The following is a 27,942-nucleotide window of genomic DNA, read 5'->3' as shown; positions in this document are numbered from 1 at the left end:
TTATATTTGGATCATGTTTTGGTCTTAAGCCTTTTCTTTTACTCTCATCAAGCTCCTCATTTTTCGTTAGGGCTTTTGATTATTTGATGCATTGGGCACTAAATGCTCTTTGGCAGATGGTAAATCTCTTTCCACAAGCACTGCAATTTGCAAAGGTGAAGTTATCTGAAGGTCAAATCCTCTGTTCTCATCAAGTTTTCATTTTCCTCACAATCCCAATCTCTCTCTTTCTCTCTCTTGTTCTTCTCTCTCTCCTCCATACCTTTTTTCTTCCGTGGTCTTGAAGTCATACTGATTGTATTTGTCATCTGGAAGTTTACTTTTGACTCATAAGCATTCAAGTTAGTAGTAACACCATAGCTTTGTTGTTGCTGATCTTAGTGGTTCGTCTCAATTATCCCCTCTATTCAATTCCCTTCCCTTCATCATTGGTTTCTACCGTAATTGTGAAAACCCTAATTTCCCCTTCCATTTTTCTGTCTCAATTTTGATCTTAATCAGCTGGGTTTTGTGCTGGGTCAACTCTTTGAACTTGTTTTCAGTAGCTTGATTGATTCTTCCGGTTTCTCTCTGCACCCAGTGCTGCAAGAGCTTTTTCTACACAGCCTGATTATGGCTGTGCTCCCGTAGCTAAAGGGTGCACCAGATTGTATTTGCGCGCAATGGAAACCTGCATTTCTATAGGGTTTAGCTCGTCTTCAAATTGTGTCAACTAGTGAAGAAACATGATTTCATGTTTTCTTGAATGGTTTTGAATACACCGTTTTTTCTTCGTAAGTTGCTTGTGCATTGCCATTTACGCAATGTCGGACGATATGCTGCTTCATTTCTCCTCCAATTCATCCAACCAATCGGACCAATCTTTGCCGGCCAAAATGGCCAGGCTCGAAGCTCGTATGGTCGGTAAGACCTCGTCCATCCAGCCGCCTACTCAATCGCAGTCAACCAGGACCTCTGTCTCATCTGCTGTGACATTCGTCGCCTCTGAAAATTTGATCGAGCCCTCCACTTCGAGTGATTCTGATGACGGCGTAAGTTCCATTTAACATCCACGTGCAACTTGTATTCATTCTGCTTCATTTTTGTATTTCGAGATTTGAGTTTCAGTTGATTGTTGATATTGTTGCTAATTGAACACCCTGCCACTCTAATTTTTTCTATTGGAATTGACTGAAATTTGGCGTGAGAAACGAGAATGCACGAACTCACAACTAGGATGATGCACATTTTCCGTATTACTTTTTTGTGCATGATCGTTGATTTTCGTGTGGTACTCTGTTATTGAAAGGTTGACATCGATAACTTTGGATAAAAACAAGCGAGATGTATTTGTCTTAGAATATCATTTTGATGTTCTTGGCTGACCTATTAACTTGAACGTTCTCATTTAGGATCTATATCCATTTATTTCTTCTTTTTGAAAACCAAGATTCATGTTTGCACTACGAGTATTACAACTTCAAAAGTTTAAGAAGTGACTGCCTTCTTGGAAAATAAAATAATTTAGTTTGAAGGAGGGAGATTTCACTCTTATTCAGGCAGTTTTAATCAAGATTCCTAGTTTTTACTCGTCTTAGTTTAGGATCTTGGACACCATATTTAGAATATTGAGAGGAATTATATGCCACTACACAATGGAACTATATGCTTATTGCTTGCTGAAAGACTCTTATTGTTTGATCATTTAATTAATTGAGTTGTCAGTTCCATTACAGGATCATGCAATTTTTTTCCTTTTGAAAGACTCTTCATGTTTACTTATTGCCTGTTGGTTTACATTTTTCAAACACTTTCCTTCTATTAGGTGGGGGATATCTAATTCTCAGTCGTTTTTTCAATCTTAATTTTTCTGCGTTGTTTCTAGAACTCTTAGAGATTACCTATTCTGGATCTGATGATATTGTATTTTATATGTTGTATGTTAGACTGGGGATGGATTCCTCATCCAAGCCAACACTCAGAAGCGCCAGAAACTTCAAGAGGCCAATGATTCAACCCTTCCTGAGCGTGTTGAGGTAGTTCTATTATTTTGGTTATGGTTTGGGTATTGCTATTTTTTAAATATGATAGACAATCCCTAAACCCTAATTTCAGAGTATAACTTTAATTGATCATAAATGTTCTATTTTTCAATGAAATGTTCATGCCTATGAAAAAAAAAAGTTCTATTTTCAAATTACTGCACCAAACCTTGTTGTCTTGTTTCTTGAGCACATAACTGACCGATTTTCCTTCTCCATCTTGTTTTTTTTTTCTCCATTTTCTTTTTGGTTTTCTGAGTCGTGCTGACTTGCAAGTTGTATCACCATGAAATTTCATATCTCTTTGGAAATTTACTTTTTAAAAATAATAATAACAACCACGACAACACTTTAAAAGGCATTTCAGGCAGTGGATGATGGGAAGAAAAACCTGGTGGAAGCCATAGAGACCAAAAAGAATACGGATGTAAATAGGAAAAAGCAAGCTAGAGGAAGGGGACAATCCCTCTCGAATAGAGGTCGTGGGTCAAGAATTAATGATCAGACGAAATCACAAGTTTCTCTCTCAACAATTCCACCTACGATTGGTCAACATGACAGTGTATACCTTAAGGTATGTTCTGACTAATCAATATGCTTTAACAGAACAATTGTGTTATTTAATTCTTTATGATGGATTGACCATGCAGTTGAGTTATTTATTTGGTTGAAAGATGGTCTCCAAGATCTCTCTTCCACACATCTATATATAAATATATACTTCATTTATTTATATATTTATGTAATTTTCTCATTTCAATGAGATATTAGCCTTAGCCAATTGGAGAGCTTCTTTTTTTAACTCCTTGTATTTTTGGGCATCTTGCCCCTTTCTGTATGTTTCATTTGTCAATCAAAATGCTACCCTTTGTATAATTTTGGTGAAGACTCGTTCAGGTTTTGGTAATAGACGATGTCTGTGAAACTGTCATCCTGCTTTCCACACATTTTTAGGTGTCCTATTGAGAGTATAAAGGTTCTTTGTATTAGTTCAGTAAGTGATGTTATGTGCATTTCCTATGAAGCTAGACATCTTCTCCATTGTGCTTAGATTCCTTTAAAAGGGAGAATGGGCGAGGATGTGTGATTAGACAATGGATATCCCTATCATGGGAGAGGAATTCATTTTAATTTCTTCCACTCAGACTCAGTTGTCATCCACAGTAATCAAACAAGACACGTGTGTTTGTACTACAAATTCGCACGTAAAGTTATTGTAGCCTGAATTGGAGGAGAAAAAAGCTCCAACTCAGGATGATGATGAGGAAGCCATGGGTTGTCGCAAGAACAATACAACTTATGAGTTGATTTTAGAGATGGTAGTAGAGAGAATATGTTTTTTCTTTCCTAGTTAAAACCTTCAAGTCAACCTCTGATCTTTCCTTACCCAATACCCATACAAGATTGCATGGGTTGGAAAAGGAGATTTACCCCTTTTCATGAGACGTTCCATTATGTTTTGAAAAGTTCTAGACTGATGAAGTCTTTTCCTATATGCCATAGTGTAGGGATATTTGGGTTGGTTCAACGTCAATTTTTCCTGTTTGTTTTAGGTAAACTAAAAAGCCAACTTAAGAAGTAGCTGACCTTTTAATGAATTGACTGCTTGAAACTGGCAAAACCAATCAAAATTGACCAATGTTCTATTTTTAAAAGAAGTTGCCCCATAATGGCGGGTGCTAGAAAGTATGAATTTCTCAATTTGCAGCTATAAAATTTCTTAGGTAAAGAAGGCCATAAGACTAAGCATGGGCCCTCGTATAGAATCCTCACTTTCTACCTGAAAGAATGATGATACCTCAGCCATTGATAAAATTATTCTAATGCAATTCCCTTAATTTATTGGCCAACCTTTTAAGTCCTGTTCTCTATCAAGGGAAAAAAAACATTGGTTTATTAATGATCAATCTCTGGTTTTGTAGGATGGGATGTGTAAAGACCAGCTTCGGGTAGATAATCGCTCTCCATTGGAGGTATGGCTTTTTTTATATTGCATGGAAGCATTCTCCAATAGGGATAAGCCGACATAATTTTTGTTTTTGGATAAAAATATATGCTTATGTTGAATCCCCTATGGAGTATGCATCTGAAAGAGCGCAAAAGAGAATTCATATGCCCACCATGTTAGTGGATGGTCTGCAACCTTCGAAATAAGATTAAACGTGCTTTCTCAACTTACAATTTGTTGACTTGTGAAGTGTTGTCTTGTTTGTAATGAATAGTATCTACTGTTTGTTGCATGGAAAGTTTTTATTATGCAAAATATCTTGTCTTCGTGCCACAACTTTTTGACATATCAAATTTGTTTTCCTTGTTGGATTAAATAGGAAGAGTTGGTTTCTTTACGGGCAAAAGTTGCTTCATTGGAGGAGGACTTGCGAAAATCACGTCAGGAGTCTTCGGAATATCAAAATCTTTACCATGAATTAGAAAAGGTACATAGGTCATCCCCAGGCTAGTAAAATACCTATTTGCACAGAATACATTTTCCTTGTTGTCTTTGCCCATGCATATGATGGTGTTCTAAAATGTTTTTCTTTTTTGGAGTATTCTAAAATTGTCGCCAAGTTTGTTCCTCAAGCAAGACATTTTTAAAAATTTGGTCTTCTATTTATTAATTTTACCTTTTACCTTTTCTCTTTGATCATGAATTATGCAGGAGTTGAAGGAGATCAAAGAGTACGAACAGCAGATGAAGCCTAAGGTTTGTTGTCTCAAGGAACTAATCCTTTTCCTGCGAGGAGAATTTTTTTTCAAAATTTCAACCGTGTGTAAAATCCTGTTTAGTACCGCTAATGCGTCTATGATCTCCGCCTCTAGTAACTTTATGCCGCCCCACTCTCTCAGTCACTGCTTTCCTTTCTTGCCCAATTTATATGCGGCCTACAACCTGGACTTACTTTATGGTTGCCATTTGCTGATCATCAAGGGGTGGTTATTATCTTATTTGTTCCCCTTTTGATCTTTATGAAGAGATAAATGGAACTTGCTTTCATTAAAACCTTCCTTGTCCTAGTGTGGTAGACTTAAGATGCCATCGTCAAGAATCTCTTATTCTTAGACACATTTCAAGAATTTCTTTTCATAGACAAAGTTTTGCCGTTGGAATTAACTGTTTCATCCTTCTTGTGGGTTTTATTGACATTACAGAGAACGAAAGTACTATCTGATTTGCTGATATCTGTTTCAAAGGCTGAGAGGCAGGAAGCAAGGATGAAAGTCCGACAAGACTCCTTGAGACTAGGCAATGTGGGTGTAATCAGGTTAGTTTTTTCATTATCTAATTGTCATAGGTTATTGTCTCATTATATTTTGCTCTTGCTTAGTGGGGGATAATGTAATATGCAAGCAAAAGAGAGACGAGCATACCAAGTCAGGATTTATATCCTCTCTTCTTCACCCCACTTAAACAATTATGTTCCAGTTTCTGCCATCTGAATAGGCCATGCTAATGGATGAAATTTGTGAGACTTAAGCTATGGGATGGAATTTTTTCTGCGAAAAATTCCATCTCAACCTCCAACAGATAAAGCTTCTTTGTGCCATCTTCTTTTGATTAACAATGAAAGTTATTTCATGGAATATTCATGATCTAGGGCATAAATCTAAATGTGCAGTATTAAAAAATTCATACAGAATCAATGCCCTGATCTGGTTTTAATTCACGAAACAATAAGCACTTCTTGATGGTGGTCTCGGTATTGGTGGCTTGAAAAACAAAAATGTGGCTTTTTTGGCTAAATGGGCATGGAGATATGTATGAACCAAAATCCTTTTAGCGTAAAGTGGTGCAAAATAATAATGCGAATAGTCTTCACCAATGGCATACTCTCGGAAATTTGCTTGGTGATGCCAGAAGAATTTCATTTTGGCTAGATTTGGACTATCATATTCCGTAGACTGCTTAAGAATGATGAGGTTGTAGATTTTCAACAGCTTTTAGTGAAGCCTAGCTGAAAAAAAACAGATGGCTGCACTGTCAGATTCTAGAAGATGGTCTCTTGATCCTTGGGGTTTGTTTTCTGTGAAATTGCTTTCTAAGCATTTTTCTGCACCATCACCTATTGTTAAGGAATTTCCTTCAGCTTTATGGAAGTATAAAAGTCCCAAAAACATATCAATGGAACGTTGAATTGTTTTGAGGCTCTTCAAATGAAGCTTCCTTCTTACTATTATATCCCATCAATCTGTCCTCTCTGTATGTCAGACTTGGATGCTATGCAGCATTTCTTTTTTGTTTCTCTTCTCAAGTCAATGCTGGTGGACATTCTTATCAATCTTTAATGTTCAGTGGGTATTCTTCAATTTCTTTAAGGAGAACATTGTCCATTATGGTTTGAAAGAAATCAAAGGATTTTCCACAAGTCACTTTTTTTGGGTTAATCGTTTTGGTGTGGCTTGCCTCAATGCCTCTTCATGGTGCTCTCTTTCCATACACTTCGCCAACATTCAATCTAGGATTGCATCTTAATTGGAATGCTTTTATATTCCTTTATAATATCGCATGTATTATTTTTCTGCTTTTTCTTTACTTCCTCCTATGGGGCACTTGTACATTTTAGCATTAGTTTCCTTTTCATTCTTTAAGTGAAAATTTGCGTTTCCTTTTTAAAAATAAAATTGGACTTGTCGGTCAAATTATTGGCTTCTTGCAACCACGTTCCCTTTTAAACTTTATTTCAAGGAAACAACTGATTGCACTCTTGTCTGGATGTCAGAGCTGGGACAGTCATATCTGAAACATGGGAGGAAGGACAAGCATTGAAAGATCTAAATGCCCATCTTGTACGTCATCTTTATACTTTTGTTAACAATTTAATTTTTAGAAAAAAAAATAATATTATTAAATTTTTTCTATCTTGAATCAAATATACATGCAATAAAGAAACACAATTTCAAATATAAATAATAAATATAAACACCTAATAGTGAGATAATATTACAAAAGTATAACGAAAATCCAATATAACTATATTAAAAAAATTTGAATCTGTTTTCAAATAAACAGTAGGCCTTTGTTTTTTTTTTTATTATTAGCAAATTATGGTGCGGTGTATCGTACTTCTTTTATCATTTGTTTTGGATAAATATTCTCACAAGCAAAGAAAATAGAATGAGCATATCATAGCCATAATATTTGGTGAATAGTATCTTTTTTTACTATCTGGACAATAAATTTTTTCTCACATACTAGTTCATGTATTGTTCATTTTAGTTTTCTTGACATGGAGTTATTCTTATTAGCTGTACGTTTAGTTCATTTGTTTATTGCAAATAAGCTTCCTATTTCGCAGAAACAATTACTAGAGACCAAGGAGGCTATTGAACGGCAGCGCAAGTCCTTGAAGAAAAGACAATTGGGTAAGTTCCTTCGAATAAAGTGAATCTTATTTATCCTATGTACATCAAAAGATCAATGTTTGTTCTGAACATTCTCAAGTTTTAAATGGTACATTTTCTTTTGGCACTTAAGAGACCTCTTTCTTTTTCACCTTCCATCCTCTTGTTCTCTGACATAAAGCAAAGGAAACGCTTTCTTGCTTTAGGGTCTTTTGAAATTTAAGATATGAATAATTCAGCCATTTAAAAATGACTGTTCCTTTTTAAAGACAAAGGTGATGGGGCCGATGCCGAACCAGGAGCCCAAGAAGAGGACAGTTTCATTCAGGATGAGATCTACAAATCCCGTTTGGCAAGCATCAAGCGTGTTAGTTCCTTTGTCATGTCTTCTTGTTTCTTTAATTGTTAAAACATTTATAATTCTACTTATAGATTTTGCATAGATGAAATATCATCTTATAAGAAATTATGAATTCTGTAGGAAGAGGAAACTGTTCTTCGTGAAAGGGACAGATACGAAATTGATAAAGGAAGGCTTATACGTGAAATGAAGCGGATACGAGATGAGGATGGTTCTCGTTTCAACAATTTTCAGATTCTAAATCACAGATACGCCCTTTTAAACCTTCTTGGGAAAGGAGGATTCAGTGAGGTTTACAAGGTCAGAATTTTGTGTTGTATCATTATTTCCTGGTACTTGGTCCAAAAAATTGTCTGAGACTTGAATTGCTCGGCAGAAAACTAGTCATTCTTTGCCTTCATTTGGCAACTGTAAAGATATACCTTTTTGCAGTGATTTTGAAGTAAGAAATTTCCAGCAGGCTTATGACTTGGTAGAACATAGATATGTCGCTTGTAAGCTGCATGGGTTGAATGCTCAGTGGAGTGAAGAGAAGAAGCAAAGTTATATAAGGCATGCAATTAGGGAGTACAACATCCACAAAACATTGGTGCATAATCACATCGTTCGGCTCTGGGACATTTTCGAGATTGATCATAATACATTCTGTACAGTCTTAGAATATTGCAGCGGTATATCTCTGTCTTACCATTGTATATTTCTTTAGTGATTTCATCTTGTGTGAGGAAGCCATTAAAGTATTTTGCATTATCAGTCTCACAATTTTTTTCTCCAGGGAAGGATCTTGATGCTGTTCTCAAGTCAACACCAATATTGCCCGAGAAAGAAGCCAGGATTATCATAGTTCAGATATTTCATGGCCTTGTTTACTTGAACAAAAGGACACAAAAAATTATCCATTATGACCTGAAACCTGGTAACGTTCTATTTGATGAACTAGGTGTTGCAAAAGTGACAGATTTTGGTCTCAGTAAAATAGTTGAGGATGATGTTGGATCACAGGGTATGGAACTTACATCGCAGGGTGCTGGAACATATTGGTAAATGCCTAACTTTACTGTATGCTTTTTGGATTTTGATATGTTTTAACATTTATTTTACGGAGAGTACGAGTTTCCCTCCTATCGACACCCCAATGCATACCTACTCTGCATATTGCAAGTCGTTAATTTCTTTTGGCATCTGTAGGTATTTACCTCCTGAATGCTTTGAGCTCAACAAGACACCCTTAATATCATCCAAGGTTCGTTGTTCTTAGTTTATTTTCCCTCTGCATTCTTGTTTATATTGTTATATTGTCGCGGTCATTCCTATTCCTATCTAAATAGACATTCAATTTTTGAGTGATTTTGGATGAAACCAAAAGACGTACAAATGACTGGTGAGGGAAGTTAAGATAATTATTCCCCACTCGTCGCTCACCAAGCTTTCAGATATATCTCTTGCTGGTTTGAATCAAGAAGAATTTTTTGTTACAAATAATCTGTACAAAGACCTTCATCCAGAAGCTAGAAAAAAAGGCTAAAAAGGCAAAAAAAAAAAAAAAAAAAAAAAAAAAAAAAAAAAAAAAAAAAAAAAAAAAAAAAAAAAAAAAAAAAAAATCTACCTCGAGAGTCGTATACCTCATTCTGATTTGCTCAGATAAGTGTACGTAGTGTATGTACTTTCTTTTCTAGTTTCGAGTCTTCTATAACCTGCCACTTCAGGTCGATGTCTGGTCAGCGGGTGTGCTACTATATCAAATTCTCTTTGGCAGACGTCCATTTGGACATGATCAGACACAAGAAAGAATACTTCGTGAAGACACAATTATAAAAGCTCGTAAAGTTGAGTTCCCTACTCGACCAGCTGTCTCAAACGAGGCAAAGGTGAGCTGTAGTCTGGTTTGAAATCGTTCAATTCCCTTGGATATAATGTAATTTCTTTGTGCCTAATAACACAATCGTTCATGATATACCTTGGCAATCCATTTTGAAAGGTCAACGCCTCCTACATATTGTTGAGATTCATAGCATCATTCAAACAATGGCTTCTATATTAATGTTATGCAGGATTTTATACGACGATGTTTGACATATAACCAAGCGGAAAGACCTGACGTATTGACGATTGCTCAAGATTCATACCTAACGTACTCGAAGAAGTAATCATCCCATGACAAAAGTATGGCTCTTGGAGATCCACATTACAGGAATTTAACAAGTTCTATCTTTCTACTGCATGCCAAGAAAGTTAAGTAACTCGTGGAAGTTGTAAACACAGAAAAGGTTGATCGCGAGGGGTCCTATTTGAGTGACTTCAGTTGTCCTATCTCCAAATAATGGGGGAGGTTTGGCTAAGTTTGTAGCTTGGAAAGTTGCCCTTTGGGTTAAGGGTATGGTGTCCTACAATCCTTGTGGTTTAGTGTTACGAAAATGGGAGGAAGTGAGGGAAGTTTTGCTTTTATTTTGTTTGCCCATTTTTGTCCCATCCGGAAAATGACTGATTTTGTGGTATGAAAATTATTTTGACGGAATGGGAAATGCTTGCTTCTATTCTTTCTCTCGAAGCGATGAACTGTGGTTGTCTAGCTGTACGAAATCCCTGTGGAGTGAAGGGACAAGTGGAACAAGAGAGGATGGAAGAACTACTGAAAGTCATTCATAAGATTGAATACCTTTCTGACTATACGGAAGGGCGGAATGGATCATCAATCAATCAGAGGGTTTCAGTTCATAAGGTATTATTTTACATAAACTGCATTTCTTTCATGTATTAACGTACATGGTGGACTCTATAATAGCCTTCCATAGATGGTAACATTTTCACCTTATTACTTAAGATTTACAAACAATTAATTAGTAACGATTTAAGTAAAATGTACAAAATGTACCCTTAATCATATAGTAATTAAGTATCTTAAAATTTAAATTTTAAAATATTTTTTGTACTAAATAAATAAATAAAGTGAATTTTAAAAACCAAGAAAATGAAATATTTTAATAAAAATTATGGAAGTAGGCTACCACCCAAACCATATAAAGAAAATGGGGTTCCAAATGAAAAAGGACGTTACTTTGCATGCATTACTGTACGTACGGCTTGTCGGCCACGCAGCTTTGTCTCCTAACGGCTACCAAATTTGAATGCCTTGCCTTATTCTTCTTATATCTACTTTTTATGATCTCTAGACTTGTCTCGATAGTATAAATGATTTAAAAGACGTCATTTTCATTTTTCTTTGTGTGCATTTTTAGTTTTATCAAGTTTCAACAAAATTGTAAGAACACATCGATTAGGAAGGAAAACGAAATATTTCCTTTAGTAGACACATTTTTACAAACCTTGAAGGAAAACTCGAAAGGAAAAGCCTAAAGAGAACAATATCTACTGACAGTGAGCTTAAATAGTTACAAATGGTATTAAAGACAGCACGGGACGATGTGCTAGTGAGGAGGTTGAGCTCCGAAGAGGCGTGGACACGAGACGGTGTGCCAGCAAGGACACTGGGTCCCAATGGGAGGTAGATTGTGATATCCCACATCGGTTGAAGAGGATAACAAAACACTCTTTACATCAGTGTGGAAACCTAGTCGTGACTTTTGGTGGTCTTTCTTTTTGGCTAACTCATCTTCCTGGTCTATTGATCAGAAACATCCCACAGCGCCACACCAGTTTAGAATTCGATTCTTAGGGCTAAGGCTCTCCTTATCCCCCTCCTTTTCTTTCCTCCCTTGCCGTGTGTGAGCCACACTTCTTCAAGGCCATACAGGATTCCTTCGCTTACTTGTGTGAGCCCCCTGCCCACTTATGCTCCTTACCAACAATCCAGCGCTTCACCAAAACACACCATAGGTTAGTCCAACAACCAATGGGCTCCTCGCCGCTCCACATTAACAAAAAAAAAAAAAGAAAAAAAAAAGTGAGTGAATAGTGAGTCCCATGCAAATTTCTTTTTAACACATTTTAAAAACTGAAAAAATTCGAAAGAAAAAGTATCATATCTGCTATCTAGTGGTGGGCTTGAACGGTTACAAAAATTGAGCCAACACAAGTCGAAGAACTAACTGTGTGTACAAATTGATTAATATGTTTTTTTACTTTTAATTTTATTTATAAATCTTAAAATTGTGGACAATGGTCAAATATGTCCCATTTTTTCAAAATAAACTAATCATATTATTTTATGTTCACATTTTAATTTAGATTTATGTGATTTTGGAGGGAGAAGCAATCAATTCATTCTGAATTTGAATGAACAGATAAGAAAGTGAATAAAATAATCGTACAAATTTGTATAAAAGGTCTCCCTCCCTCCACTTGATCCATCTTCGTGTTCTGTGGATTCCCCTTTCCCATTGCCAGAATCTTTCCGTCCTTTTCCCCACTCTTTTGCTTTCCCACAACTTTTACTAATCATTTCACCACTCCCATTTTCGCTTTCTTCTCCAAGAATCATTTCCTCAAAACCATCTCTGCCATTACTACACTCCGTTTTCTCTTCAGCTATTGAGCAGCTCGTGTTTCACAACCCAAAATGATGCGATCCTTAATACCCTTAATCGGGTTTTGGTTGCTGCTGTGCTGCCTGCCCGATGCTTCAGATGCAACTTACCTAAAATACAAAGACCCCAAACAGCCATTGGGTGCAAGAATCAAAGATCTTATGCGTCGGATGACTCTCCAAGAAAAAATCGGTCAAATGGTTCAGATCGAACGGAGCGTCGCAACCCCGGACGCCATGAAGAACTACTTCATCGGTATTATCTCACTAAAATCGATTCCCCTGTTCGGATAAATTTGATTTGTCATGGATTTATGTATTGTGTACTGCATTTTGATTATGGAAGATGAAGAGTGACGGTGGATTTGGACAGGGAGTGTACTTAGCGGAGGAGGCAGTGTACCGGCGGCGAAAGCGACGGCGGAGACTTGGGTCAATATGGTGAATGAGATCCAAAAGGGGTCTTTAGCCACCCGTCTTGGGATCCCTATGATTTATGGTATTGATGCTATTCATGGCCACAATAATGTGTACAATGCCACTATTTTTCCTCACAATGTTGGTCTTGGAGTAACAAGGTGAGTAAATTACTCAAGAAGCTGCGGATTTCCTCTGTTTTTCATACTCATTGATGATTAAGATTTAGGAATGTTAATCTGTGTTGATCCTTGAACTGATGAACAAGAATCATTGAAGTTCTTGAATCTGAAATTATGACCCAAAATATTGATGTGGCTTGCTTTGTTCATATCAGGGATCCGGAACTTCTTAGGCGGATTGGAGATGCCACAGCACTTGAAGTGAGAGCAACCGGAATTCCTTACGTTTTTGCTCCATGTATTGCGGTAAAACATTTTGAATCTATTGCTTCAATGAGAAAATGAGGGATTCTTACATGTTCTTCACCGAAGTGTGCTTAGATTACAGTTTTTTCCTTCTGGGTTTTCCTTCTGGTATTGCTGTAAAACATTTTGAATCTGTTGCTTCAATGAGAAAATGAGGGATTCTTACATGTTCTTCACCGAAGTGTGCTTAGATTACAGTTTTTCTCCTTCTGGGTTTGGCTGTTGGGCAGGTGTGCAGGGATCCTCGATGGGGTCGATGTTACGAGAGCTATAGTGAAGATCATAAGATTGTTCAACAATTGACTGAGATTATACCTGGATTGCAAGGAGAAATTCCTGCTAATTCACGAAAAGGGATTCCGTTCGTTGCGGGAAAGTAAGATCCCTTTGCATAACATGATAGTATCTATGTTTTTAAATTTAAATATTTTATTAGCTTGTTCAGTGATTTGATGAGTTACTGTTTAATATCACTTCCCCTGCATGCTTGATAGCAAATATACTTGTTAGGTGCTTGAATGAGTATGCTTTGGTTAACTATCGTATGCCCACATGCCTACCCGGAATAATGCTTACAATTACAAGAGCTTTGTGTCTCATTTTTTTTTTAAATCTATGCTCAAGAAGACAAAAGTTGAGGCTAGAAATGCAGCTAGTTTCTGTCTTCTTTTAACCAATGCATTTTGTGTCTCACTCTCTCTCCAACAACGCAACTTTTATATGGTAAGATTCTACGTCGGTTGGAGAGAGGAATGAAGCATTCCTTATAAGGGTGTGGAAAGCTCTCCCTAGCAAATGCATTTTAAAATCGTGAGGTTGACGGTGATACATAACAGGTCAAAGCGAACAATATCTATTAGCTGTGGGCTTGGGTTGTTACAAATGGTATCAGAGCTAGACACCGGGTGAGGTGTACTAGAGAGTACGTTGGGCCCCCAAGGGGAGTGGATTGTGAGATTCCGCATAGGTTGGAGAGGGGAACGAAGCATTCCTTATAAGGGTGTGAAAATCTCTCCCTAGCAAACGTGTTTTAAAACCGTAAGGTTGACGGTGATACGTAATGGGCTAAAGCGATAGTGGTGGGCTTGGGCGGTTACAAATGGTATCAAAGCTAGACACAAGGGGGTGTGCTAGCAAGGACATTGGGTCCACAAGGGGGTGGAATGTGAGATTCAATTGGAGAGGAGAACGAAGCATTGCTTATAAGGGTGTGAAAACCTCTCCCATACGCATTTTGAAACCATGAGGGCAATATGTAATGGGCCAAAGCGGACCACTGTTACATATACTTACTCAATCGATAAAATATCTTTATGTGAACCTCTTCTGTCTTATCTGATTTGAGCTTTTGTGAACCGTGCATGTTGATGATTATTAAACACAATCCAGATCTATTGATTCAAATGAATTTGTTAGGATATATTATACTGACCACTATTCTATTTTCAACTTATTTCACTTTAGACAAAAAGTTGCAGCCTGTGCTAAGCACTTCGTAGGTGATGGTGGCACGGTCAGGGGCATCGATGAAAATAACACTGTGATTAACTATAATGGATTGCTTAGCATTCACATGCCTGCATATCTTAACTCAATAAGAAAGGGAGTTGCAACCGTAATGGTATCGTACTCGAGCTGGAACGGAGTGCGAATGCACGCCGATCGTGACCTTGTCACTGGCTTCCTCAAGAACAAGCTCAAGTTCAAGGTATTAAAAGAAATTTGATAACTCAAGTGAGATTCTTTCTTATATTATTAATACTAAAATAGACGGTGGGTGTAACGGCCCAAGCCTACCACTAGCAGATATTGTCTTCTTTGGGCTTTCCCTTTTGGACTTTCCCTTTCGGGCTTCCCCTCAAGGTTTTGAAACGCGTTTGTTAGGAAGAGGTTTTCACACCTCTACAAAGAGTGTTTCGTTCTCCACCCCAATCGATGTGGGATTTCACTGTGGGTAATTCTACAAATATGCATGATGTTCTATTTTTGATTCTCTGTAGGGTTTTGTCATTTCTGATTGGCAAGGGATTGACAGAATCACCTCTCCTCCACATGCTAATTATTCATATTCAGTTCAAGCTGGAGTTGGTGCTGGAATTGACATGGTAAATCAAATCTCACCTTTGATTTAGAACATGTAACACAACAATTTTGTTCGATGTCTTTTAAAACCGTTACGTTTTTTCATTTTATACATGGTTCATGACAGGTTATGGTTCCAGTAAACTTCATGGAGTTCATCGACGAACTCACTCGCCAGGTTAAGAATGATATCATTCCTATGAGCAGGATCGATGATGCTGTTCACAGGATATTACGAGTTAAGTTTCTTATGGGTCTGTTCGAGAATCCGTTGGCCGATAACAGCTTTGTCAACCATCTTGGGAGCAAGGTTTGTCACTTATTTAGATCTGCTAAGGTGTTGGTTTTGGTGAGTGAAACTAAATATGTTGGCCCTGCTACAGGAACATAGAGAACTGGCTAGGGAGGCTGTAAGGAAATCGCTTGTGTTATTGAAGAATGGCCCCTCTGCCGACCAACCATTGCTTCCTCTTCCTAAGAAAGCTGCAAAGATATTGGTTGCAGGGACACACGCCGACAACTTGGGCTACCAATGCGGAGGCTGGACAATCACGTGGCAGGGTCAGAGCGGCAATGACCTCACTGTTGGTATGTCTTAAAAAGTTCATTGTTTCTTCTGTAAAAATACTCGAACCGCAAGAACCACGGTTGTTCGATAGTCGTTCGGTTTCTTAGACTCGTAAATTTGTGCACAGGTACCACCATCCTCAATGCTGTGAAGAATACGGTCGATCCTGCGACCGAGGTAGTGTACAACGAGAATCCAGATGCTAGCTTCGTCAAGTCGAACAAGTTCTCATATGCCATTGTTGTTGTGGGGGAGCCTCCATATGCTGAAATGTTTGGCGATAGCTCGAATCTCTCCATTTCTGAACCCGGTCCAAGCACCATAAAAAACGTGTGCAGTAATGTTAAATGTGTAGTCGTCGTCGTCTCTGGTCGCCCTGTTGTGATGCAACCTTATGTTGAAACAGCCAATGCCCTTGTGGCTGCTTGGCTTCCAGGAACAGAAGGCCAAGGTGTAGCTGACCTTCTGTTTGGCGACTATGGATTCACCGGGAAACTTGCTCGTACATGGTTCAAGACGGTCGATCAACTCCCAATGAACGTCGGCGATTCGCATTATGATCCACTTTTTCCGTTCGGATTTGGTTTGACAACTAAACCAAATAAGTACTAGGTAGGTAAGATTTAGAAAATTTGGAAAGATATTTATCATCTTGCATATGATGAGGCTATTTACAAATTCCTCCTAGTCCTGTATTAGAAGCATTTCCAAATATGAATGAACTCATTATAATCAATTTGAACTGGGTTAACGGAATAAAACACTTGTTATCATTCCAATAGTCGATAATCGTTCTTGAGTACTACTAAACCTAAAATATTACTGACCCTAAAAACTTACAAACGTCTAAATTATTACTTCCATATAAACATGAACGTAAATACCTAACTTCCTAAAGAAGAAAAAAGCTATTCCTACTTGCTGATTTGACATTATAACCTAATACAAGTCATAAACGGCAACAAAAGACATTAGAACACTCCCAATCCACAGTTTTCCATCTTTTTCCTCAACTTCACTAGCTGCTTTGACAACCTTACCCTGGCTGTCCTCTAGTATCTGCAAAAGCTTCCCTTCTGGGCTATACTTCACAAGCACTGCATGAGGCCGTCCCCCAATATGAAGCAGGAACTGGAATTTTGCGGATATTGGAAGCTTGAGTAGAAATTTCCTCAGTCGGGGATATTTAGCTTCCAAGCTGGCTAATGTAGAATGTCGACTGTGGATTGCCACCCAAAAGTCACCCTTGTCGTTTGTTCGGATGTTGTCCGGAAATCCTGGGAGGAGGGCAAAATTCTCTGTTGTTCCTGCTTTCTCACCCTTCAACCAATACTTGCGTAATCTAGATCAATGTGGACATGTAGTGGAAATGAGTTCAGTGAGTGAATGTTTTGAATGCTAAAATAGTGAATGAGTTGAAATAAAGAGGGCATGTTTTTGGAAGCTTTTGTAAACATAGACCATTGGTTGGTGTTCTTTCCATTCATAAATCCATGAACTAGGAGCTATGATTAATGAGATTGTGTAGAGAGTTTCACCTTCCTTTGCCGCCTTCACAGAACACAAAGAAAGAACCGTCCTTAGTTAGAGACACGCCATTTGGAAAATAAACATCCCTCACAAGCACTGTGGTTTCTCCGGTAGTAGCATTATATTTCAAAACTCTCCCGGTGTTTTCAGCAGAAAACACTACTTGCAAGAAGTTCCTGCACCAGAAAGAGAAGTACTACAACTCTCAGCTTATTCAATTGACATGGAAAATGGTATACTGTACAAATTGAGTAGAGCTTATATAAGGTACATAGTTACATATGGTAAATCTATATATCTATTCTCTCTAGTTTCATTCGATCCTAACCGATAATAATGTTGTTTTGAACAAGAATCAAAACTTTTAGATAAGGAACATGAAGGAGATTTTTCATTCCCCTGCTCCTAGTTTCCTTCTTCTAGGAATGAGTTTGATCTCTGCTCTTGATTTTGATTTTCACAAAACCCTCCTCTATAAAACAATCAACAAGAAAATCACTATAATAATTGGGAAGTCTACTTGGTGCATCCATGGTCATATGTAAATAAGCAAGAGAAAAATCACCATAGCTTACCTTCTCGGGTATTTGGTGCTGGTATCAGTGAAGTACACATTCCCTTCGTCATCAAGGTCTAGATCATTGGTGAATTTAAAAGGCACTCCTTCTGCTTCAGTTGAAAGAGATGTTGCCAAGCCTCCTTCAGGTCCCACTTTCATCAGCCCAAAGTATGCATCTGCAATATATAAATCGCCTGTTTTCTTGTCGAATCGGAGACCTAAAGGGCGGCCACATATATGTTCATTCTTCGAATAACTTAAAATCGATGGTTTAGGATCACAAATCTCCGACCTGAAACGACAGGGAAATAAATTAGAATGCATCAGCAGCATCTAAAACACAAATGCCTTGAAAACAGAAACGAGGACAAGTAATTATATAGGATCAAAATCAAACGACTCTACATACTTATTTTGGCATTGAACAGAAGAGTACCTATTAGGCGAAGTATAAGCAAAATCAGTCCAGGATTCACCATTCCAGAACAGCACTCTACCATCAGCGACACCAGTATAGGGTCCGCGCCCTTGAGGATCGAAAGCCACACTCTCAGGGCCCTGAACTTGATCCTTAAACATGATTTTCGACTTCTGCAACAAGTTATCGCTATCTCTCTCCGTCGGTATTTCAGACCACGAAGGCAATTCTACATAATAGGTCTCAAAGTCAGGGAAATCAGCGATTGCACTGTGCTTGAAGGGATCAGTAGCACAATACAGAGCCACTGCGAAGAAGAGGCCGGCGAGTACAGCTCCGAACGATACGGAAGACTCATCGTTACCTCCCTTGCGCCCCATGCCTACAAAATCAAGAAAATGACACTGGATTGGAAGAGGCGAAAAGGACTGGAGGAGGCGGAACTGGTACGAACTGTTGAAGATTGGAAATGGGAGACAGAGGGATGGAGAGAAATTGGAAGATTAAAGAGTGGTAGGTAGAATTTGATGGAGTTGATTGCAGGTTTTTGATTATGAGATGAGAAGACCGGAGAAGCTCCTATTTATTGCTTTCGACCACACCCTTAACCGATTTTATTTTATTCTTATTTTTATTTTTTTCCATTATTTTCAAAATATCTTCTTTTAAAAATACAATATTACCCTTTGTTTTTTTATAAATATTTCATATATATTTAACTAAATAAATAAAAAGTTTTTTGTATTTTATTTTTCTTGTTTAACATATTTATGAGTATTTTTGTCCCAAAATATAAAGTTTAAGATTATTTTTATTAAGATTTTTGTTTAAAATTGTAAAATATTTTAATTTAAGATTCATTTTTCAATATTTATAAAGGGTAATAGTGTAACTTTAAAAAATATAGATATTATTTTTTTATATATAATCTTAACCATTTCATTTAAAAAAAAAAATCATAGATTTAGATAGATTTCAAAACAGTTAAATGGGAGAGATTTAAATATTAATCCATATAATTTGAATATCAAAAAATCTTAAAATTGAACGGATAATTGATATTTTAAATAAATAATAATATTATTTGTAAAAAATTTCTAATCAATAGTACACAGAATTTGTCATTAAAATAATACAATAATAAAAGAGTGATATGAAAGGATATAAATGTATAATATATTTTAGATAATTAATGTTAATTAAAATTAAATCAGTGATTTGAAAAGTAAACCATTAAATTTAATTATGAGTATTAATTTAAGTTCTCAAATACTAAAAATAAATATCAAATTAGGGAGACAATTATTATTATTATTAATTTTTTTTTAAATCACTCTTCAATAACTTATATTTTAAAAAATAAATAAATAAAAATAATATTAAGATTTTAAAAAGTATAATGATTCAAAATATAAAATAGTTAATCTCTATTATATTAATTATTTTATATATTTATTTAATTTGAATAATTAAAAGGATGAATAAAAAAATTAATCCCTAATTAAGAAAAAGAGCATCAGTGATTAATTAATGGAACTTAATTCTAGTCTTGTTAGTCATTGTTCATGGTTTTCAGTCTTAATTCGAAAAATTTTCCTAGTCAATTAACGGGTGAAGTTGAAGGATAAAGATGAGACGTTTTAGTGAGAACTTATATTTAAAGTTGACAATAACATAGTATTGTGGAGGTTCGTTGTTCATATTATCCCGAAAAAGAACCAAAGAAGACAAGAATGAGATTGATCATCGTTTTGAGTAAAACCCAGAATTAAAACGAAAAAATTGGAGAAACTAAAAACAAAAGTGAATCACTAGCTCATATGAATAATATCATACCACGGTTGACTCACGTTTTATTCTAATTTTTAAATTTTGATAAACACAATCAATTGAAATAACTCAAGTTAGCTATTTATCACGTCATGTGATAAAGACAAGATCATACATATCTTTAACATATACTTTTATATTGAAGTATATAAAGTATGAAATTAAATCAAATCTATAAAGAATGAAGGATGAGTATGATCATGATTATAATTATTATCATGTAAAATTAATTAAAATAAAATATAAATTGATGAAAGGCATGAGCTGGAGAAAATAAGACAAGACAGAGCAAGACAATTTGAACCCCAACTGCTACAATAGCGTTAAAATGTTTGATAAAATAACCCTCCAACTGATAGCAGCATATTGGGCATGATATGCCTTTTTGTTCTTATATATACATTCATAACCCTTTGGATATAAGACACAAACCCTCCTTGCTACACACCCACATGTGGACCCTCAAATTCTCCAAAGGCTGGGAGACCAGCGACAACGCTCATTTAGGGCGCCAGTTTTGGGAGTTCGACCCAAATCTCCAGCCCTCTCTTGAAGAACAAGCTCGAGTTCATAATGTCTGCAATGATTTCTATACCCACCGCTTTCAAGCCAAGCACAGCTCTGATCTCTTAATGAGACTTCAGGTCAGTTCATCCTCTTCTGGGTATCAAACTCATCATAGATTGATAGCCACTGCATGAGTTCAAGCTAGGTTCGAGTTACCTGTAAGAGTCTATTATCCTATTTCGACTTTTCCTTAAAGTTTTTAAAACGCGTCTTCTAAGAAGAGGTTTTCACAACGTTCTAAAAAATATTTTGTTCTACTTCCCAGTCAACGTAGGATCTCACCATTCACCTTCCTTTAGGGCCTAGTGTCCTCGCTAGCATTTGTTCCCTTCTCCAATCGATGTGAGACTCCCAATCTACCCTCTTTGGGGTCCAACGTCCTTACTGCTGGCACACCACCTCGTGTCCACCCCCTCACCGGCACATCGCCCGATGTCTAGCTCTGGTACAATTTATAACGGCCCAAACCCACCGCTAGCAAATAATATTCTCTTTTAGACTTTCCATTTCGAGCTTCCCTTCAAGGTTTTTAAAACGTCTCTGCTAAGAAGAGGTTTCCACACCCTTGTAAAGAATGTTTAGTTCTCTTCCCCAATTGTGAGATCTCACAATCCACTCCCTTGGTACCAGCTTCCTCGCTGGCACTCGTTCTCTTCTCCAATCGATAAGAGACCTCACAATCCACCTCCATTCAAGGCCCAACGTCCTCGCTGGCCTTTATTCTCTTCTCCAATTGATGTGGGATTCCCCAATCCACTCTTTTTGGGGCCAGCATCCTTGCTAGCACACACCCTCGTGTCCCCCCTCACTAACACATCACCCGATGACTAGCTCTAATACTCTTTGAGCTTTCTCTGTCGAGCTTCCCCTCAGGATTTTTAAAACGCGTCTACTCAATAGAGGTTTCTACACCTTTATAGAAAATGTTTCGTTATCATCTCCAACCGATGTGAGATCTCACATTAGCGTTCTAATTTGACGTTGAAAATGATTCTTTCAAGCTCCCCAACTTTCATCGCACTTAGATACTATATGTTAAGTTTGGTTATTTAAATTTTTTGAATACGTTTAGTTGAAGAAGGCGAATGGGAGTGAGGTGAAGCTGCCAACTCAAGTGAAGCTTAGAAGTGAAGAGGAAATGAGTGAAGAAGCAGTGGAAACCACGTTGAGAAGGGCTATCAGATTCTACTCAACTATGCAGACACAAGATGGCTTCTGGCCTGGTGACTATGCTGGCCCTTTGTTTCTTCTTCCTGGCCTGGTTAGTTTATATATATATATATAATATTTTTATTTACCCTAAATTCGGTAACTCTAAACTTTGAATTTCATCCATTTAAACCTCGAACTTGAATAAGTTTTTGTTTTAACCACGTATGTCTAAGGTCACGTGTTGATCGATACTTGTTTATTATTTTTTTAGAAAGAAATTACCAAAGGTTAGCTTAATCATTTCAAATTGGGTGACCACCGTTGTGAAAACTACGAACTCAACTTTAAAAAGTAAGACCTACGAGAAAACAAACGATCTCTTGTGTTCCTTCTGACCTTAGGTTTTATTACCAACGACAACAAATGTGAGGAAGATCTAGGTAGCAAGGTCGTTGGAGGCAGTAGTGACCCATGATAGTTTTGTCGATTTTCGTTCGTGAGAACAAAAAAGATAGTGACTAACAGAGTGACACTCATTATATACTAGTTATAGTGTAGTTAATTGTAAGAATGATGAAAGCAAAATCAACGCTCGAAGGAAGGAGATAGAGATTCCAACGAGGATGATTTTGAAAACCATACACGATGAAGGAAAACTCGAACTCAAGGCCAATCATAAATAAAAATAAAAAATAAACCAATATTTATAACCGAGAGTAAAAATTGATTGGGATGAAATAAGCTTAATAGTTGTATTCATTAATAATTTTTCTGTTAATTTCTTTTGTTAATTATTTAACTTTTTTCCTGTATTTATTTTTTTTATATTTTATTTTCAAGTTTTCTATGTATTTTATTTTTAAAATATTTTAAAGTGTTTGAAATTTGACTTTAAAAAATAATAAATTATATAATTATTTTGAATTACTAAATTGATCTGGGCAACAGTTATTTATTTTAAAATATAATTACGATTATTTAAAACTAATTATTATTACCTTTGATTTGGGTTATAAAATTTTTCATCTAATATATATGTATATATATATTTTTAATTGGTTTAACATCAATATATATTTATTTTTAAACATTTTCAATTTTTATTTCACACAATTATCTTCCAAATTAAAATTTATTTTTAAAAGTGGTAGGAGAATAAATAATTAAAATATAATTATGAAATTATATGTACGCATAATTCTATTGTAAAAATTAATAATAATAATATATATATATATATATATATATATATATATATATATATATATATATATATATATATATATATATATATATATATATAATTTAATTAATAAAAATTTTATTTTTTAACCATTAATCCAATCTAAGGAGTCAAACTCAAATTGAATTAATAAAATATAAAATGTTGGATCATTTTAATATTATTTAAAATTCCCAACCGGTCCCCTCTCATCCTTCCGTTGCAACCCTAATTTATGTGGCCATCATTTTCAAATAGGGAGAAAAATGTATTTTTGTGCATATAATAACAACCATATTTTAATTATTTTATTTTATTTTCTAAATGGTCCCATAATTTCCCAATTTTTAGTTTTATTTATTAATTTGTAGGTGTACGGATATATTGATTTGATTTTGGAATATTTATTATTCAAATGAACATGGGTGCTTACACACTTGTATCTTTTTATTTATTTTTAAATAATAATAATAATAATAATAATAATAATAAATAACACTTGTATCCAAGTTTGAAATATTTTATTTATATATTTAGTTATATAATATCAAGTTGATATATATATAATTTAACGCATAAAACAAAAGGTTGGACAGAGAATAAAGTAGGGAAGATGATGGGTTGAAAAGCTTGAATTAAAATAATTTTTTGTTGTGATTTTGGAATTTAAACCCATGAATTTTTTATTTTTTATATAGCTGTGATTTTAAATGAAATTATGCGAAAATATTATTTAGAAAAGTTTTAAATTTCGAAGGTATAGATTGGAACATACGTATTATTAATAGTTATTTATTTACTTTAAAAAATATTATTTTATTTTTATTGGTCAGGTGATTGGGTTAAGCATAACGAAGGCTCTAGATACCGTCTTGTCGCGCCACCATCAACAAGAGATGCGTCGCTACCTTTACAATCACCAAGTATTTATTTCTTTTCACCCCTCGTATTTTTTATTAATAAATATTATATCAAATTCATATTTTTTTATCTTTTAAATTTATAAATTTAGGATTTCATTTAATTTTCTATATAAGCAATTATTTATTAAAAAATTAATTTTTTTTATAGAGATATTTAGACTCTTTTGAAATTTTTTAATTCAAATAATGAAGTCTATAAATATTAATAAATTATTTAAAAAAGTTGTTGCACACGTAGACATATCTTTAGCTAATAGAACTAAAAAAATAATAATTATTTTCTTTTGAGGAAAATAATATAATTATTTTACTTTTCAGAATGAAGATGGAGGGTGGGGATTGCATATAGAAGGGAACAGCACAATGCTCTGTACAGCTCTATCCTACGTGAGCTTGAGATTATTGGGAGAGGAAATGGACGGTTGCGATGGAGCCTTGCGTCAAGCAAGAAGATGGATTCTTGATCGAGGTGGGGCCACCTCAATCCCCTCTTGGGGAAAACTCTGGCTTTCCGTAAGTCCGCTTGCATATTATAACTCTTCCTTCAGTTTTAATTACTTTTTTAATAAATTAATAAAAATATTTACATTTCTCGAAGTTGAACTTTTAAAAAAAATTAAAAAATATTCAAAGTTTAAAAAAAATCAAAAATAAAATTTTAAATTTTAAAAATACTTTTAAACTTAAAAAAAAATTAAAAAAAAATACATTTAACTATAATTTGAGGCGATAATTAAATAATATAATTAAGTAAAATGATTTAATATGTAGGTCCTTGGAGTATACGAGTGGGAAGGAAACAATCCACTTCCACCGGAGATATGGCTCTTGCCTTATTTTCTTCCATTACATCCAGGTTTTATTTATATTATTTATTCATTTTCTTCCATTTTTTTATTTAAAAAAAATGAAAATGGAGTTATTTATGCTTTTTATTTCATTTTTTTAATTAAAAAAAATTAAAAACCCTTTTTTGTGTTTCAAATATTTATTAAAAAATTGAAAGTATTTTTTTTTAAATGTCGGAAATAAAATGAAAAAAGTAATTACAAATTTAGTTTGTACCGCCAAACAACTATATAAAAAAAATTAAATTTGTCGTGTAATTTTTTTTTTTGTTATATGATTGGGTTGAATTGTAAATTTGACGAGCAGGACGAATGTGGTGTCATAGTCGAATGGTATATTTACCAATGTCATACTTGTATGGAAAGAGATTTGTGGGTCCAATTAGCCCCATAATCACGAGCCTCAGGCAAGAGCTTTACACGAGTCCTTATCACATGATTGATTGGAATCTTTCTCGAAGCCTCTGTGCTAAGGTACACAATTTTAATTTTGTTCCTAATAGGTCCAACTGCGTATTTAAAAAAATTAAATATGTCACTGATTTAGTAGATACAAAATTAAAATTCAAATCTTACAAAATTTAGAGACTAAACTTGTAATTTAACTTTTAATTAATTCAATATAATTATCAACTTGAATACAATTCAACTAATACTCCAGACCCTCGAATGTTTTAATTTTGATAGGAAGATTTGTACACGCCACATTCGAAGATACAAGACATGTTATGGGATTCAATTCACAAGCTTGGTGAACCATTATTGAAGAAATGGCCACTCTCAAAGCTAAGGCAAAAGGCTCTTGACTTTGTGATAAAACACATCCACTATGAAGATGAAAACACTCACTATCTTTGCCTTGGACCTGTTAGCAAGGTGGTAAACATGGTGTGTTGTTGGGATGAGGATCCAAACTCAGAAGCCTTTACAAGACACATTTCAAGAATCAAAGACTACCTCTGGCTAGCTGAGGACGGAATGAAAATGCAGGTTCTAGTTGCTTACTCGACCCTTCACGAGCTGCTCCAAACAGGTTATAACATGTTTGAGAGTGATTTAACACGTTGACGTTTGTTAACATAGGGATATCACGGGTCTCAATTATGGGACGTAGCATTTGCCATTCAAGCCATAGTTGCAACGGATCTAGTCGAGGAATACGGTTCGGTGCTTAAGAAAGCGCACGATTTCGTCAAAAACTCACAAGTATAGTATAGTATAGTAATTGATGAAGTATTGATCATTTTGAAAATATGATTGATTAAGTTTATAATAATGGAAGGTGAGGAGAAATGGGTTTGGAGATGATGATCCAAGTGATTGGTACCGCCACAACTCAAAGGGTGGCTGGCCCTTCTCAACTCCGGACAATGCTTGGCCTGTCTCTGACTGCACTTCTGAAGCTTTAAAGGTAGCCAAGACAGCTCCTTTGAGCTTCAAATTTCAAAATTTGGTGAATATTGATATCACTCACTTCGTTGCAGGTAGCCATTATGATGTCACAAATGCCACCAACAATGGTGGGTGAGCCAATGGATATTCGTAAATTATACGATGCGGTTGATCTGATCCTTTCACTTCAGGTGCATGATAAACTTTATGTTAGAAATCGCGAATCTCTACAATGATATGATATTGTCCCTTTTGGTTTTTCCACAAACCCTCGTACTAATGAAGATAATATTTCTTACTTATAAATCCATGATCTGTCACTAAATTAGCTAAAGTGGGACTCCCTCCCAACAATCCTCATCTCGAACAAAGTATAGCATAGAGCCTCTCATGTTGCCTATGGAGCCCTCAAACAGCCTCCTCTTAATCGAGACTCGACTCCTTTCTCTAGAGTCCTCGAACAAAATACACAATTTATTTGACATTTGAGAATTCCATTGACATAGCTAAGTTAAAGGCATGATTCTAATAGCATGTTAGAAATCATGAATCTCCACAATGGTATGGTATTGTCCACTTTAAGCATAAACCCTTGTGGTTTTGCTTTTGGTTTCCCCAAAAAGCTTCATTACCGATGAAGATAGTATTGTTCACTAATAAACCCATGATCTAACGTTAATCTTCAACATGCAGAATTCCAATGGAGGATTTGCTTCATATGAACTCACAAGATCCCATCCATGGTTGGAGGTAAAAACGAATTCTTATTCCTCAAACGTCGAATAATATTAAAAAATATCATCAGAGTTTTCAAAAATTTCGTTAATATTTTCAAATTTTTTTGGGTATCTAGACGTTGAATCCAGCTGAAATATTCGGAGATGTGATGATCGACTATCAGTAAGACATGATTTCGTTTCGTTTACACGAATCGAGTGAAAAAAACACTAAACTAAAAGAATTTTATTGGTTTAAAGATATGTGGAGTGCAGTTCAGCAGCCATAGAAGGGCTCAAAGCATTCATGAAGCTCCATCCAAGCTACCGCAAGAAAGAGATTCAAGCTTGCATGGCCAAAGCAGCAGATTTCATAGAAACCATTCAGCAGCCTGATGGATCCTGGTTTGGCTTCCTTTTCACAAGCCCTATGATATGACTCCATAACCCTAACCCATTTGATATTTTATTGACTAAGGTATGGCTCATGGGGGATTTGCTATACATATGGGACATGGTTTGGCATCAAAGGGTTAGTTGCTTGTGGAAGAACCTATGAGAATAGTAAAACCCTAAGGAAGGCTACTCATTTCCTTCTTTCTAAACAACTCAAATCCGGTGGTTGGGGCGAGAGCTACCTCTCCGCTCATAACAAGGTACTTACACGTTCCAATTGAGGTATGCTCAAGTTGGATCTAATATTAACATATATAATTTTCTCGTGCATAAGGTATACACTGATCTCAAAGATGGCAGATCACACATAGTCAACACTTCTTGGGCCCTATTGGCTCTCATTAAAGCCGGCCAGGTATTAGTTGTGTAGTGAATTTTATTAATTCATGAACGAGCTAGGAATGCTCTGATTCGCTTTAAACTATGGATTTTGTGTGATCATAGGCTCGAAGAGACCCATCTCCACTGCATCAAGCAGCAACGGTTCTGATTAATTCGCAACTCGACAATGGAGATTTCCCTCAACAGGTCTCTCTCTAAATTGGTTTTTATTATTAATTTTGTCACATTATTGTTATATATATATATATATATATATATATATATATATATATATATATTATTTAATT

General features: G+C 35.6%; 4 protein-coding genes across 6 annotated transcripts in view; 3 read left to right on the top strand and 1 right to left on the bottom strand.

Moving 5' to 3' along the window:
- Nucleotides 1-4: 4 nt before the first annotated feature.
- LOC111485718 (serine/threonine-protein kinase TOUSLED-like) lies at nucleotides 5-10,259 on the top strand. Of its 3 annotated transcripts, none has more exons than XM_023132725.1 (16): nucleotides 5-1,031; nucleotides 1,926-2,015; nucleotides 2,380-2,595; nucleotides 3,944-3,994; nucleotides 4,349-4,456; nucleotides 4,681-4,725; nucleotides 5,172-5,284; nucleotides 6,740-6,806; nucleotides 7,316-7,382; nucleotides 7,631-7,728; nucleotides 7,843-8,022; nucleotides 8,180-8,393; nucleotides 8,498-8,638; nucleotides 8,725-8,762; nucleotides 8,911-8,965; nucleotides 9,429-9,583. In XM_023132725.1, exons 1-15 carry the CDS (start codon nucleotides 804-806, stop codon nucleotides 8,923-8,925), a joined length of 1,671 nt encoding a protein of 556 aa, XP_022988493.1. In that variant the 5' UTR covers nucleotides 5-803; the 3' UTR covers nucleotides 8,926-8,965; nucleotides 9,429-9,583. The 3 variants fall into 3 exon arrangements, with proteins under 3 accessions (XP_022988493.1, XP_022988492.1, XP_022988491.1); XM_023132724.1 differs by adding an exon at nucleotides 9,774-10,259 and having other exon boundaries at nucleotides 6-1,031; nucleotides 8,183-8,393; nucleotides 8,498-8,762; nucleotides 9,429-9,590; XM_023132723.1 differs by adding an exon at nucleotides 9,774-10,259 and having other exon boundaries at nucleotides 6-1,031; nucleotides 8,498-8,762; nucleotides 9,429-9,590.
- A 1,762-nt stretch (nucleotides 10,260-12,021) lies between these two features.
- Nucleotides 12,022-16,431, top strand: LOC111485719 (beta-glucosidase BoGH3B-like). Its single transcript, XM_023132726.1, has 9 exons — nucleotides 12,022-12,461; nucleotides 12,579-12,783; nucleotides 12,960-13,050; nucleotides 13,281-13,426; nucleotides 14,515-14,758; nucleotides 15,051-15,155; nucleotides 15,260-15,442; nucleotides 15,516-15,720; nucleotides 15,828-16,431. Exons 1-9 carry the CDS (start codon nucleotides 12,239-12,241, stop codon nucleotides 16,310-16,312), a joined length of 1,887 nt encoding a protein of 628 aa, XP_022988494.1. The 5' UTR covers nucleotides 12,022-12,238; the 3' UTR covers nucleotides 16,313-16,431.
- On the bottom strand, nucleotides 16,415-18,748 carry LOC111485721 (protein STRICTOSIDINE SYNTHASE-LIKE 3). The gene is made up of 4 exons (XM_023132729.1): nucleotides 18,226-18,748; nucleotides 17,806-18,081; nucleotides 17,239-17,406; nucleotides 16,415-17,042 (listed from the first exon to the last, which is right to left on the bottom strand). The coding sequence occupies exons 1-4, from the start codon at nucleotides 18,585-18,587 to the stop codon at nucleotides 16,640-16,642; spliced, it is 1,209 nt and encodes a 402-aa protein (XP_022988497.1). The 5' UTR covers nucleotides 18,588-18,748; the 3' UTR covers nucleotides 16,415-16,639.
- Nucleotides 18,749-20,472: 1,724 nt separating this feature from the next.
- Nucleotides 20,473-27,942, top strand: part of LOC111484794 (probable oxidosqualene cyclase) — a 7,715-nt gene continuing 245 nt past the window's right edge. The window contains exons 1-16 of the mRNA XM_023131395.1: nucleotides 20,473-20,681; nucleotides 21,677-21,865; nucleotides 23,812-23,901; nucleotides 24,220-24,414; nucleotides 24,673-24,757; nucleotides 25,057-25,223; nucleotides 25,437-25,739; nucleotides 25,833-25,955; nucleotides 26,032-26,160; nucleotides 26,234-26,332; nucleotides 26,835-26,891; nucleotides 26,995-27,041; nucleotides 27,119-27,262; nucleotides 27,336-27,513; nucleotides 27,588-27,668; nucleotides 27,758-27,841. Of these exons, the coding sequence (XP_022987163.1) occupies nucleotides 20,490-20,681; nucleotides 21,677-21,865; nucleotides 23,812-23,901; nucleotides 24,220-24,414; nucleotides 24,673-24,757; nucleotides 25,057-25,223; nucleotides 25,437-25,739; nucleotides 25,833-25,955; nucleotides 26,032-26,160; nucleotides 26,234-26,332; nucleotides 26,835-26,891; nucleotides 26,995-27,041; nucleotides 27,119-27,262; nucleotides 27,336-27,513; nucleotides 27,588-27,668; nucleotides 27,758-27,841 (2,163 nt within the window). The 5' untranslated portion in view covers nucleotides 20,473-20,489. The remainder of the gene's footprint in view (nucleotides 20,682-21,676; nucleotides 21,866-23,811; nucleotides 23,902-24,219; nucleotides 24,415-24,672; nucleotides 24,758-25,056; nucleotides 25,224-25,436; nucleotides 25,740-25,832; nucleotides 25,956-26,031; nucleotides 26,161-26,233; nucleotides 26,333-26,834; nucleotides 26,892-26,994; nucleotides 27,042-27,118; nucleotides 27,263-27,335; nucleotides 27,514-27,587; nucleotides 27,669-27,757; nucleotides 27,842-27,942) is intronic.

This window comes from Cucurbita maxima, unplaced genomic scaffold, assembly GCF_002738345.1.
Source record: "Cucurbita maxima cultivar Rimu unplaced genomic scaffold, Cmax_1.0 Cma_Scf00010, whole genome shotgun sequence".
Classification (NCBI taxonomy): Eukaryota; Viridiplantae; Streptophyta; class Magnoliopsida; order Cucurbitales; family Cucurbitaceae; genus Cucurbita; species Cucurbita maxima.
Note: the sequence above shows the minus strand (reverse complement) of the source record. Positions and strands in the feature narration are given on the sequence as shown.

Bases quoted from the DNA above. Each gene is read 5' to 3' on its own strand.
- LOC111485718 (XM_023132723.1), top strand. From the start codon at position 804: ATGTCGGACGATATGCTGCTTCATTTCTCCTCCAATTCATCCAACCAA. The intron at 4,726-5,171 runs GTTTGTTGTCTC...TTGACATTACAG, and splicing joins AACAGCAGATGAAGCCTAAG to AGAACGAAAGTACTATCTGA. The intron at 6,807-7,315 runs GTACGTCATCTT...CCTATTTCGCAG, and splicing joins AAGATCTAAATGCCCATCTT to AAACAATTACTAGAGACCAA.
- LOC111485719 (XM_023132726.1), top strand. From the start codon at position 12,239: ATGATGCGATCCTTAATACCCTTAATCGGGTTTTGGTTGCTGCTGTGC. The intron at 12,462-12,578 runs GTATTATCTCAC...GGATTTGGACAG, and splicing joins CATGAAGAACTACTTCATCG to GGAGTGTACTTAGCGGAGGA. The intron at 14,759-15,050 runs GTATTAAAAGAA...GATTCTCTGTAG, and splicing joins AGAACAAGCTCAAGTTCAAG to GGTTTTGTCATTTCTGATTG.
- LOC111485721 (XM_023132729.1), bottom strand. From the start codon at position 18,587: ATGGGGCGCAAGGGAGGTAACGATGAGTCTTCCGTATCGTTCGGAGCT. The intron at 18,082-18,225 runs GTACTCTTCTGT...CTGTCGTTTCAG, and splicing joins GCTTATACTTCGCCTAATAG to GTCGGAGATTTGTGATCCTA. The intron at 17,407-17,805 runs GTAAGCTATGGT...TTTCTGGTGCAG, and splicing joins AGCACCAAATACCCGAGAAG to GAACTTCTTGCAAGTAGTGT.